Source organism: Rhagoletis zephyria, unplaced genomic scaffold (genome assembly GCF_001687245.7).
Source record: "Rhagoletis zephyria isolate East Lansing unplaced genomic scaffold, Rhagoletis_zephyria_1.1 Rzeph_scaffold_02696, whole genome shotgun sequence".
Lineage (NCBI taxonomy): Eukaryota > Metazoa > Arthropoda > Insecta > Diptera > Tephritidae > Rhagoletis > Rhagoletis zephyria.
In genome coordinates this window covers 6,960-20,682 of record NW_016159780.1, presented here as the reverse complement: position 1 = coordinate 20,682, position 13,723 = coordinate 6,960, and the positions used below count along the sequence as shown (strand labels likewise).

Genomic DNA, 13,723 nt, shown 5'->3' with positions numbered 1-13,723 from the left:
ATGCAATATTAAGCTCCAAAGACTGTCCCTTTTTTATCTTTTTTCCATAAGTTCTGAATAACATTAGCTAACAAATATGCTGAGCTCAAAACACATTTTTTCATTTTTTCTTTGGTATTTTTGCGGTTATTCAAAAAACGTGCTAAACTCGCAAGCTTGAATAATAAATACTTCGTTTTTTAACCGGACCAAAACTCGCTGAGTTATAAGTCAAAATGTTGTCGGTTTCTTGCTGTAAAAACTTGGATTTTGGTATTGGTTATCAATTTCGAAAAAGCAAGCGTAGTCCCACCCAATTTTCGAAATTCATAAAAAATCATAGTGGTTCAGCCCACTTTTAAAAATTTACAAAGAATTAAATATTTCACTTGAAGATAGCTAGTACATATAAATTTAGAAATCATTGAAATATCGCATGATTTCCATTTTTCCCAATTACATTTAGGTATGTATGCATGCTTATTGCCTGATTTTGCTCATCTCCAATACCGACGCTTTAAATTTGTCAATAATTTTCAGCAATATTTTTGGTTAAAGTAGGTGACGAACCTCTGGCATCAGGCCGCGTTGATAAAACAACAAAAAATATGAAAATTGTTGGTAAATTGCAGAAAACTTAAAAAATCTACAAAATTTCGGGACAAGTGGCTTAAAAGTAAGCGGTCTTTACAGTACATTGTCCCACTATTTCCCAAATTGGCGTTTATTTAGAATTAGTATTTATTATTTATGAAAAGGCAACAAAATATATATATATGGTAGCGACCCCTTTACATTATTTAAACATTTTTAAATTTTGATAAATGTCTAGATTTTGTACGAAAACAAAATTAAGCGGTGCTCCATACACAATTTATAAGTTTATATTTTAAGGATCACCTTCATGTTTGTGTATACAAACATATATGTACGTGTCACTAACTATATATGACTAATACTAAACTGTCATACATATTTATGAAACACTATTCCGGTCTATATTTAACTAAATTTAAGTGTCTAAATTTATGTAAATATGTATCTAAATGTTAGAAAAGCCTGCGAACGAGAGCCCATGCATGCACACAGTACAACGGTATAGTGATCTGTTCAGTTCCAACAATTTTTCTTTGATGCTCAGTTTACTATGCTCCTCACTTTTCAAAAATTTTCAAGGGTGCCAATATATTTGTTTTATATATTTTTCATTTTACGCTCGCTCTCTTCATTGCCCTTTAGCTATTTTAAACCCATTCTNTGTACATATGCATACATGCTTATTGCCTGATTTTGCTCATCTCCAATACCGACGCTTTAAATTTGTCAATAATTTTCAGCAATATTTTTGGTTAAAGTAGGTGACGAACCTCTGGCATCAGGCCGCGTTGATAAAACAACAAAAAATATGAAAATTGTTGGTAAATTGCAGAAAACTTAAAAAATCTACAAAATTTCGGGACAAATGGCTTAAAAGTAAGCGGTCTTTACAGTACATTGTCCCACTATTTCCCAAATTGGCGTTTATTTAGAATTCGTATTTATTATTTATGAAAAGGCAACAAAATATATATATATGGTAGCGACCCCTTTACATTATTTAAACATTTTTAAATTTTGATAAATGTCTAGATTTTGTACGAAAACAAAATTAAGCGGTGCTCCATACACAATTTATAAGTTTATATTTTAAGGATCACCTTCATGTTTGTGTATACAAACATATATGTACGTGTCACTAACTATATATGACTAATACTAAACTGTCATACATATTTATGAAACACTATTCCGGTCTATATTTAACTAAATTTAAGTGTCTAAATTTATGTAAATATGTATCTAAATGTTAGAAAAGCCTGCGAACGAGAGCCCATGCATGCACACAGTACAACGGTATAGTGATCTGTTCAGTTCCAACAATTTTTCTTTGATGCTCAGTTTACTATGCTCCTCACTTTTCAAAAATTTTCAAGGGTGCCAATATATTTGTTTTATATATTTTTCATTTTACGCTCGCTCTCTTCATTGCCCTTTAGCTATTTTAAACCCATTCTTCTTCTTGGATTCACGACATCTATTCTCATTCGTGTAGAATCGCACTAAGCCGCTCTTCGACGGCGACCTTTCGCGATTTCCACACAAATTCACACACAGCAATTACACACGCCACGCCCATGCCGCCCATTAGCACTACGAACACCCCGCCCACATTCGCCAAACCCAACTCATTAGCCGCTGATGAAGATTTCGAGGTCTCTACGCGACAACTACCACCGCCTCGCTTCTCTTTCCACCATTTCGTTTTCAGTATATGCAATTTGCCTTCTTCCTGTAGTTTGAGTATAACACCATTGATGGCGGTACGATAAGGGGAATCTGAAATGCAGCAGAGAATGTGTTAATTTTTGTGTGTGTAAAATGATGTTTAATATTTTATTAAAACGTGTTTTATTTTCCTTACTAGGTGGCGCTGCTATGCCATAGCCTTTGGTGTCCAACATGCCGCCCACCTGAGTTAGTTCACAATTGCGTTCGGTTACATATTCAATGGATGTTGATTCCATAAGAAAGGCGTATGAACCTGTAGCACGTGGTTCGATAAATACAATGTGTGTGTTTGATTTGTTGATTCGGCACTTACCTTTACCCTTGGCCACGCGATCCACACCTTCGGCATTGGTTGAGGTGAATACAGATGGTCGTGCGGATTCCATGAATGACCACATGCGTTGGTAGGTGGAGATTTTCGATTCCTGGTTAAAATATAAGTAGAATTTTAGGATAAGAAGAAAAAGTTGAAAAAGTTAATAAAAGGTGCATACAGGGCAATTGTCTTTCTACTTAACAAGACAAAGGCCATTCGTACGATAAATTGTCAATTGTGGCAACTATCTTCCGAAATACTAATTAAAAGATCCATTAAGAACTTAGAGTTTTTCTGTTTGTTTTTTAGCAATAACTTTTCAAAAAATTAAATGAAATTTAAAACAAAAATATATATTTTTTTAAACAATAAAAATTGAATATCAAAAGAAAATTAAATTAATAAAGAAAACCGGAAATGATGACCGTTCTACTTAGGAAAAAGGAAAACAGTTAAATTTCCAAAAAACGAGATCAATAAAATAAGTTTTTCAAAATTAAAAAAAATAAATAAATATTTGTATTCAAAGCAATAAAATCTAAAAATAACACATCAAAAAAGAAAAGAATGGTTAAAAAAAACTTTTTAAAAATTAAAAAAATAACAATTTTTGAGTGGTTAAAATTGTTAAGATTTAATTAAAAAATTAATTACACAAGTAAAACAAGTTCCTAAAAATGATTTGAAATTAAAAAAGAGCTTTTTTATTTTTAAAACAATAACATCTACAAATTTAAAAAAAATTATATTAACGAAAAAACACGAATTAAAAAATAAATGAAATTTAAGAAAAATATTTCCCCTTTTTAAAATAATAAATTCCAAAAATGAAATTAAAAAGAGAAAATATAATAAAAATAAAAAGGAACGTTTCTAAACATTAAATTAAGTTAAAAGGAATAATAATAAAACCTAAAAATTAAAAGAAAATTAATTTAAAAAAGAACAAAAAATTAAAAGGAAATTAAATGAAAAAGGAAAAAATTAGTTACATAAAAAAAAATCCGCTGATCGAGGACTCGGATCTCTCTTCTTCTCTTCTCTCTCTTCTGTCAATAGAGCTTTTCACCATTAAAGTTGGAAAGGTAGCTTTGGTTTTGTAAGACTTTCGTGCCAGAATAAACAAAGTTTTTCAAACTAGCTACTGCCTACGGTCTTTCAATTGTCTTACATTTTTAACTATCTTAGCCAGAATTACCCTTTAAAGCAGTGTTGGCCAGATAGAGATTCTTTTTTGAGCCAGTGGTATATGAATTATACAGAGAGCTTTTAAAGCTTACCACGCGTGCCTATGAAGTGGGCAAAGCCAAAAAAAAGCTTAAAAGAGCTTTGCCCCGCAGGCGAGGAGGTGCTCCTCAACGTTCTGAGGGCATGCAACCGTAGAGTAAGTTTAAGGCTGCTTATATGCTCTGAATTTCCACCCACAGAGCGTAGAGTCCGTGTCATCCCTTCGAAGGACCGCATAAAGGTCTCTTTCAGGAATTATAGCTTGTAGGGCATAATAAAGGATAACTTCGGTTGCAATCCGTCTGTAATGGCCCTCTTATGTATGGCGACTGGGGTCTAGTTGCTGTTCTAGTAGCCATGGCTACCAGTATCGTAATTTGTATTATGTATAGATATTAGTCTCAGTATACAGAAAAGCACAGAAAACATCCGAATTTACTTTTTTAACATGAACTTTTCCAAGTAATTGGCAACTTTGCTCCAATGTGTTGAATAATTTATGTGAACAAATAACAAAATCGTCGATAGCGGGAAACAGAAAATTCCGCCATACGTAATGCGAGTTTTAGTATATGGTTGCCCATCGACTATCAGTCGCCATACATAATAGGGCCATAAATTTAATAATGGGATCACTTATGGACGGTATTACGTCAAGATTAGGGGAACCAGCAAGATACCTAGAAACGGTAGTCAGTAATGATAGCCATATTGACTCTCTATGCAGCCAAAATAGCACTAGGCAACAGAGGAGGATTGCAGCAAAAGATTACACTCTGAATTAACTAGGTACTCACTCGAAAGAATGCTGCCGTACTGCCACCCTTAAGAGCACCATACTTGATTCGTGTCTGTTTAGCCAAATCCTCAGCACTCTCAATAGGGGAGTCCATCCGTTCAACAGTGAGAAACGCTGCTAAATTGGCTGTGTACGAGGAGATCATGATTAGGGTAAAGAACCACCATATGCCAGCTACCATGCGTGTTGACAGAGCTCTAGAAAAAGAAGAAAGCATAGCATTAAAAGATTTGCCAAATTTAGTAAAACAACTCGGCTTACTTCGGCAAGAAGTCACAACCTTGCTGCATTAACGAACCAATAGCAAACCACATGCAATTCATGAGAGTAAATTGGCTCTCGACCTTCTCGCCATGCGCATCCGCATATGCTGGCCATTCGTAGGGTGTGAAGCTAAAAAGATGGGAGAAAATCGAATAAAGCTGATCAAGAGATTATATGGACGTAATTAGGTCGGTCGCTGTGGTGTAGCGGTAAGCAGTGCGCGCTTCCACTCCGCAGCACCTCGGTTCAAACCCTGGTCAAAGCAACATCGAAAAAAAAACTGTAGGTCCCTCCGCTTTGTGTGACAACATCAAGGCGCACGCCACAAGTCGGAGGAGAAGCTCGGCCAAACACTAACATATGTGTAAGCGCCAAGCTATTATTATTATTATTATTTAATTCAATATTTACCGCGCCAAAATGAAAAGCAGCACTGAAACACCCAAATAAGCGGTGGCCATATAGATCCAAACATCCAGCGAAAGCGGCGAAAGAAATGAAAATAAGTTCGGCGGCTGCTTAACAGGTTTGCGATAGAGCACTGACACACCCAAGTTCATGAAGGGCATGGTGAAGTCTACCGCTTGTTCGCGCTCAAAAGTAATGGTGAGATCAGCGATAGCAAGATCGGCGCGTTGCTCCAACAGCTCGCGTATCATGCCATTCCATTCGCTAGAGTAAGAAATTATTTGCGTACTCTTTTTAAAACTACATCTTATTCATGAATAATTTACCCATTTTGCTTGTTAAAGCTGCCATAGTTGCCATCTGGCACTAGCTGAATTTTATAGTTGAAACCCAGCGCCTTTGAAATTTCATGTATCAGATCAACAACGTAACCTTCGAATTGATCGTTACCCGATAGCGGCACTGCCGATTCCTTTCGCATGCAATATGGATTACTCTGGAAAGAAAATATATTATATTTATAATAGAATGAAATTCTATTAACACCCACCAATATTGTTGTGATCGTCAGCGTTTTGTTCTTCAAGTTCGCTTCAATTTCGCGCTGTTTTTGGCTGTAGGTACGCGTAAAGTTGATACCCTCCGGTAATGTTGAGTTCCATGTGCCAATTTTGCGTATACCATTCGGTCCTAATTCAATAATATCCAACACGAAATCGGTGCGAAAGCCTTGATGATCAAATTTGATAACATTAGTTAGTCCCTTCATTTCGACGATCTTCATATAGTTGATTAAACTAAAACCATGCTGCCAGGTATTCTGTCCATCACAACTAATGGGATGTATGTCTATTTGCTGTGATGTATCCAAATCATGCAGCGCTTTAGAGAATAGATGTACTGCATCATACATGAGCGCTGTCTCCGCCCTCACCGTACTCAAATTAGCTGAGCGTTGTAAACCTTTATCGTCAAAACTCCACTGACGTACCACATCCGAGACGACTTTTTCGTTAATCAGACGAAATCCGGTTATATTCGTGCCACCATAACGGAATTCGTCTACGTTGATGGTATGCAGGTCGAGTGAAGTAATGAGATAGCTATGGTAATCGCTCATCATGCCAATCTGTTGAGCTTGCTTGAGTACTTCGTAAATTTTATCGGTGGAACAGTCGAGTACGATGTGCGCTTCGGCGGAGTTTTTGATTTGTTTGAGCAGTGGTCTGTGCAAATGAGGCGTGTGCGAGTGGTAAAAAGTAAAAATGGATTTGATTCTAGAGATTTAGTAAGTATTTTGCAAGAAATTAAACATGACATAGAAATATACAATTAATAAGGTTAGCTTTAAAAATTTTGGACTTGTAAAGTTCTTGTATAGGAGATTTCTGCCAAGAGTAAAAGGAATACTGTTCAAGTTAGTGTAAGTACAGCCTAACTTCTATAAATCGAACTTGTATAAGTTGCGGTTCTGTAACTCGAGCTACGTTTGTAAATCGGGTAGTAGAAGTGGTAACTCCAATTTTTAAATTCGAATGAAATTGGAGTTCTGTAACAAACGTTCCGGAAAAAGCCTCAAACATACTCGTATCTCTCCGTTTTCATACATCAGTATTTTATGGTTTTTAAGAGCAAAAATTTAATCGTAAATTGAAGAAAGTAAATTTACCAGCAAAATTTAGGAAAATTATACATTTTATGAAGATACAAAAATAAAAAATATAAATAATTTTTAATTAAATACTGCGTTTTTTCGATTTCATTTTAAGTAATTGTTAGTAGAGTTTTCTATTTAAATTTTAAGGCTAAAAAACTAAATGACATATGAGCAACTTACCTATTAGTATAGTGGGAAGGAATTACATTTTTTTGTACGAAGTATGACTCATACGTCAAGATGTTTTTCTGCTGCAGAAAATGTTTTTATGGGACATTTTAAAACACGTTACCTCTCAAGGGCTAGTGATAAGGATTCTGACTGGCCATTGTGTGAATTTCGACTGATCCTTTTGTATCAGCTGTCAAGAGGAAGATGAAGTGGAATCATCTCCACACTTTCTTTTAGACTGTCCAACCTTCGCGAGGCTAAGAAGGAAGCATTTTGGCTCGCACTTCTGAACAAAACGCTGAGCTCTCAGGGACCGAAATAAGCCGCATTCGAAATTTCGTAATCGGCTCGCGGCATTAACTTAACCTAATCTAAACTGTACTTCTTTGAGCTATGAAATAGTTGGTCACATTAAGTATGAGCAGCAAAGTTGGTTGCTCATACGCCACGTATCCCCGCGTTTGATCGAATTTAATAAGAAAACAATAGCAATCGATAACGCGAAAGTGATTACTCGCAATGTAGGACTGACATTGGCTGCATTTCTTTATTCATTCTGAACGTTTGGCAAAGATAATGTGCGATGCTATCCACCTCTACATCGTCTCTGCAGCTGCGACAAAAACCCTTGGTGGAGTATCCTAATTATTTTTCATGTGTGCCCATAAGGCAGAAAAGCAGATTAGCCGAGTGAGAGCTACGCTTTACATCAAACTTTGGCCGCGATGACTTCAGCCTTTAGTGTGTTTGCAGGAGATTAAAAGCATGCACGCATTTTGAGCAGAATTGACTTCCGTCCCTCTTTTTGCCTGCTCGTAGGCTAAGCAGTTGCCAGGATTGTTCCAGTGTCCAGGGAAGCATAAAACAGTCAAGGAGCATTTTGATGCCAGCACGTTTAGAGTCTTCCTGCATTCTATGGCTACTTTGTATGTTGTGCCCATTGATTTGAGAGATATGATAAAAGTCTGGTTGTCAGAATAAAAAGCGATAGGCCGTCTGGGAGGGACGGAGGTTGGGAGCCTCCGAGCGGCCTCAATTATGGCGTTTATCTCTGCTTGAAAAACGCTACAATGCTCCGGTAAGCGAAAACTGAGGTTTAGCCCGAGCTCGTCAGAGTAAATAATGCTACCCACTTTTTTTGTTAAGCTCGGAACCATCTGTATACATATATAGCCATCGACCCTGGATTTAAGCCTGTGGCTCCTTCCCATTCGTTCCTCTCTGTGATTCGTATGGAGAATTTGTTGTATAAACAGAGTAGATGAGTGGTATAATGTAACTGTCGAAGATTATGCGGTAGAGTTTCAAGTACTTTTGCATGTCCGAATCTGAGGTCTAGCCACGGCTGGCTTGTAATTAACCTGGCCATACTGCCGCCGGCCCAAAATTTCCCATAGAGATCCAGAGGTGGAAGATTTAACATTATTTGGCGGGTATTTATGGGCAGTGCTGCCGTGACGAGCTGTGCAGCAGAGGCACTTGTTCCACCGGGATAGAGCAGATCACCAAAGCCTGACCCCGTATAAAATCATTGATCTTTTCACAGGTGAGTACATTCAGTGCTTTATATGCAGTTTTATACCCCATTTTGCCTATATCTGTCTTACAGGCATACAGGGCGGTATTGACCTTCCTGGAGTGGGCTTCAATGTTATGCTTCCAGGCAAGTTTCTTGTCTAGAAAAACTCCAATTATTTAAACTCGGTTGCGAGAGTAAGTAACACCCTGTTTAGGATGGAAGGTTTAAATAAAGGAATTTTATACTTCCTTGTGAAAAGTACCGTATCGGTTTTGATAGAATTGATATTTAGTCCACATTCCTTGGACCATATGTTTGCCTTTGCAAAACTGAGTGCATTTTGCAATAACTCACTCAGGGCCTGAAGATGTTTGCCCGTTGCTACGATTGCTACGCCATCAGCGGGAGACTTGTAGTTACAAACACCTCTACAATAAGCTTTTCTATAGCAATCACTTCTCTGTCCCCACTCGCCTTAAATTTCGCAGAATGTTTTTAGCTTGCAAAATGACAAGGTTTGGACATTAGAGTGGGTCGCAAAAAACGTGTATAAAATCAGCCAAGGGTGTTTGTGTCACAAATTTTTCCCCTTAGTCACGCCTAAAAAACGCTCTACATGTAGTTGTAAGGACCACAGACAAATAAATACATTACCAGTGGCACATCCTTGGAGCCTTCGTTAACAATCACCCAATTTCTTGTCAAGCTTGACATATCTGATTTTTTATATTCATGTGGATTGAACGGATGCTAAGCAATATTGTTAGTACATATATAATATTAACCAACATTTCAAAACCCTATGCCGGTATGCAATTAGGGGCACTCCCCAAGGGCTAGTTCTATTGCCGAGACTCTGTGTGGTGACATTGAACGACATCCTAGTAGAACTCACAAATGAAGGAGTGAAGGTCGTGAAGTCGTATATGCAAATGATCGTGGCAGTGTTGGATCTCTTTCCCTCAACGATTATCAACGAAATGTTAGAGGGAGCACGGTTTAGGTTATACACGTGGCATCGAAAAGTCGCTTTTTTTCTGTCAATCAGAGCACAACGGAACTGATGTTGTTTACCAACCAAATGAACCAAATATCTACAACTCAGACTCTCTTATTTCTTTCAATGGGACGACTGTTGCCTTATCTTCGTACGCTTAGTATCTGCGCGTTGTATATGTTAGATACCAAACAGACGATATATCTAACTTTGCTGGCATTTTCTAACCGTAAGTGTTGGAAAGACTATAAAAGACATACATTTTAACACACAGCCAAGCAGCACTTCTACCACTTTTTATTTGTAAAACGCTTTCAATCGCAAAAATTTATTTTGTATGGGATGAGTCCGCATTATACGCGCACCTCAGCTCAGACCATAAAATTTTTTTTAATCAGTGGCTGACAGGCTCTAATCCCGCTACATAAAATACAGTAGGGAAAACACTGGTGGATGGGGTGGAAACGCGTAGGGAAGAATTGAATAAAATGTATGACTTAAAACTTGTTATTAATATTCCTATATGAGTTTTAGCACTGCGGTAGCGAAAGTAAAAATATTTAGCTACACATACCTGCGTAAAGCAAAGTGAAACAAAAAAGAATTCACTTACCTGTAATCCCCTGAATAACTCAATTGCCGCACTGTAATCGGATACGGTGAGTTATCATGCGCCTTGAGTAACTCCTGTAACCGTACAATGCCATCATTGTTCTCGTATATAATCGTGAATGTTTTCCATTCCCAATACTTGACGATATCCACGTAAGCCTGTGTGGCAAAAGTTAAAACAATGTACAGCGAAGCCGATTAATGGCAAGTTAAGCTTACAAAATGATTTCAAGTGGTTTAAACATAGCCAAATATGTGGTGAATGCATCTACATATGTCCGTATGCACATAAATGTACGTACCTTAGCAAGTGTATTTGGATGTGGATATAAGTTCACTAGACAGCTTTCACGTCGCAAACGGTAATCCCAGCGATTCTCCAAATGAGGTATCTACAGCAGCAGAAAAATTATATTTAAAAACTACGGAAGTGCTGCCATGATGCAAGCAAATCTGCGGAAATTGCATGTGTGTCTGTACATGAATGTTATTGAGTGAGTGTAACAATGCTAGCGCGTAATGCTTGTGTGTGCAATAGTAGTTACTCTAAATGTTAATCCTTATATATAAGTTTGTATACCTCCATATTGTCGCAGATACTTTGGACATGGCTGGCGGTGTTTGAAGATTGTGGCCCGAATATAGCTGCTACGCCAATATTCAACAAGCCGCAAACTGTAGCGAATGGGTAAGCAAACAAAAGTCCAAAACAAGTTAGTATACTCAGAGTGCAGATGAAAAATCAGATTTAAATACATACATATTTAAAACAATGTTTGTATGTTGACATTAGGGCGGGTCAATTGTTCTCGAGTATGCTACGAACAAAATGTTAAAATTTTCACTGTTGTGCCCTCTGGTGAAAGTTTTAAGAAAAGGTTAATGCAGAAATGGATTCATCATACTAGTTAGAAAACCCCTTTTAGCATGTTTTGTATAATACTAATTTGACCTCACCCGCTTCGCTGAGTGTATGAAATTTCTTCGTGTTACAATAGTTAGGTGTAATTTATTTTAATTAAACTTAGCATATATCCACTCAGCAAAAAAGAGATTTTGATATTTTTTAAGCCCCCTTAAAAATATTTTAAAACTAAAATCTTCTCTTTCATTTAATACCCATATTGTTTACAGCATTTTATTTATCTACCTAATTCTCTTAACTCAAGTTGAATTTAATTTCTCAAGCCTGTGGCAACACTCCGTCATGTAGTTAAGAAATACAAGTTTTTAAAACTATTTCGATAGATACCTATATTTTAATAACTTATTTAACTTATTAAAAAATAAAATAATTTTAATTGAACTTTCTCAACAGGTGGCAACCCTCTTCAAAATATTTTCAAACTACATACAAACTTCTTTAAACTCCTCGTTATCTTCTCACCAGTACGCTATCACAAATACTTCCATAGGTATGCAGTATGAAAAATTCTCTTTGTATGGCAGGTGCCACTCCCACTTGTCTACTCGAGATGAAAATTTGCTTAGAATTACGCGTAGAATCCTTTTGTGCTATAAGCGCATAGTCGAAAAAATCGCCCATACAAACTGGTCCGCCCTAGTATACATACATACATATGTATGCAATTACACAAATAAATAAAAGAACGAAAATAGTGGGCTGAAAAATGGCGGCAAAACTGTTGATAATAACCGTTATTCGTTTGCTTTAATGGCGTGGTATACGAGATTTAACAGCTCTCTTGTGCCATTTCCCTCTGATCCCAACATTATGCGCTTTGTACTTTTCTTTACGTGTCATTTCCATAGCTAAATAGTATGGCAAATGCGCTACGCAAACACAAAAATATGCTTTGCCATTTTATTGACTTACTTTGCTTTAGCTCTGCTGTCTGAGTAGATTCCATCTTCGGCTTACATCCAACAGGGACTATTAAGTATTGTTGCTATTCTCATTCTTATTTTCAATTATACGTCTACTGTCGTTTTTTGTTTTTTCGTGGAGAAAAAACGGAAGATATTCGTGTTCGCCAACTGAGCTTTATCGCGAACAAACCAGTTCACGCTGTGATTGAGTTGGTAGTGTGAAAGGTGAACATTTTTTAAACCGATTATCTTTCCTACCACCAGACAGCATAAAGCATGGCGATATTGTTTTTATTTTCTTATTTCCAGAAATGTGGAGATGATGCAAATTTGACAATGTGTAAAAATAAAAACAGGTTCAGAATAAACTCTCTGAAATGATGTGCGCCAATACTTTGGAATTTGGCTTGATGAATATATGCCCTGAATATTAGCAAATAAGGGAATTTTGCCAAATCGTCAAGAAGGGTAATCCCGCAGTTGGCACCAGGTTTAGCGGGATATGCTTTCTCAACTTAGCGTATACGCTTTCATCGGAGGTTATGTATGAACGACTGCCGCAGCTATAATGGAGATCTCCTTTGATCCTGTAAAATAGGAGGTAACTGCGGGCTCACCATCTGACATGGTAATATCATATTAAGACTATTGCGTCAAGAATCGCCCGCGCATAAGAAATCGAATACGTTATTGATGGTTTAGGATTTAAAATTAGCGTTGAAAACGAGTGGAACCGAGAAATAAAAGCACGTCTATTCCGAGTTTTTTATCCAAAAAGAAGAGAGAGAGAGAGAGAGAGATACTTTATTTCAGGGGCCAAAAAGTTATCTCGAATTTACACATTGAAAACCTTGCCCAAATTCTAAAATTTAACGAAAACCTTGTTTCATAAAAGTCATTAGATGAAAAATAGTTTTATGTTTTTTGACAAAAACGGAGTTGGAGAATAAGATAAAGATGATGAAAATAGAAGAGGAGGAGTGAAATAACTGTTATCAAACAATGTAAAAATAAACCTTGGGTAATAACTGTTATCAAGCAACCTAAAAAATAAACGTTGGGAAATAACTCTTATTATCTTATTTTATTTCTCCTGCATAACAGTTATCAGGCAACCTAAAAAGTAAACGTTGGGTTATAACTCATATCGTCGAAATAAAAAAATTTTCTCATCTAATAACTGTTATGGAACAACGTTTTTCCGAAAAAAACTTATAACTGTTATGTCCCTGCTCTGTTTAACAAACATAAATTTAGCTGCAGTTTTTTAAATCTACTGTGAAAAACATACATACTTAATTTAGTGACTTTTAAAACGTTCACCACATTACGTCTCGTTCTCAATTACAACAGTTATACCGGCTTAAGCTCGGCTTCTCCGCCGATAGAGTTATTCCGTCTTAGCCAGAAAATGAAGACACTGTAAGATACTTGTCCGGCGTTCTCCATGCTTATCTTGCAGATATTGGACACTGATTTGATGGAAACTATTACAGGTAGTTTTCTATGGCTCTTTGGAATCTTTCACTTTATCAAAAGAAGCAAGTGCTTACAATAAATTAATGCGAAGGTTTGCACTTTAAAAAATTTACAAACTGTGCTTGGGCTTGTCTCCT

At 36.7% G+C, this 13,723-nt stretch overlaps 1 protein-coding gene across 1 annotated transcript in view; it reads right to left on the bottom strand.

The window, feature by feature from the left end:
- Positions 1-1,567: 1,567 nt before the first annotated feature.
- Positions 1,568-13,723, bottom strand: part of LOC108367465 (glutamate receptor ionotropic, kainate 2-like) — a 17,267-nt gene continuing 5,111 nt past the window's right edge. Inside the window, exons 3-13 of the mRNA XM_017622079.1 lie at positions 10,858-10,952; positions 10,580-10,669; positions 10,279-10,436; positions 5,872-6,547; positions 5,648-5,817; positions 5,325-5,585; positions 4,911-5,042; positions 4,648-4,846; positions 2,621-2,732; positions 2,441-2,560; positions 1,568-2,355 (exon numbers count right to left, since the gene is read on the bottom strand). Of these exons, the coding sequence (XP_017477568.1) occupies positions 2,060-2,355; positions 2,441-2,560; positions 2,621-2,732; positions 4,648-4,846; positions 4,911-5,042; positions 5,325-5,585; positions 5,648-5,817; positions 5,872-6,547; positions 10,279-10,436; positions 10,580-10,669; positions 10,858-10,952 (2,309 nt within the window). The 3' untranslated portion in view covers positions 1,568-2,059. The remainder of the gene's footprint in view (positions 2,356-2,440; positions 2,561-2,620; positions 2,733-4,647; positions 4,847-4,910; positions 5,043-5,324; positions 5,586-5,647; positions 5,818-5,871; positions 6,548-10,278; positions 10,437-10,579; positions 10,670-10,857; positions 10,953-13,723) is intronic.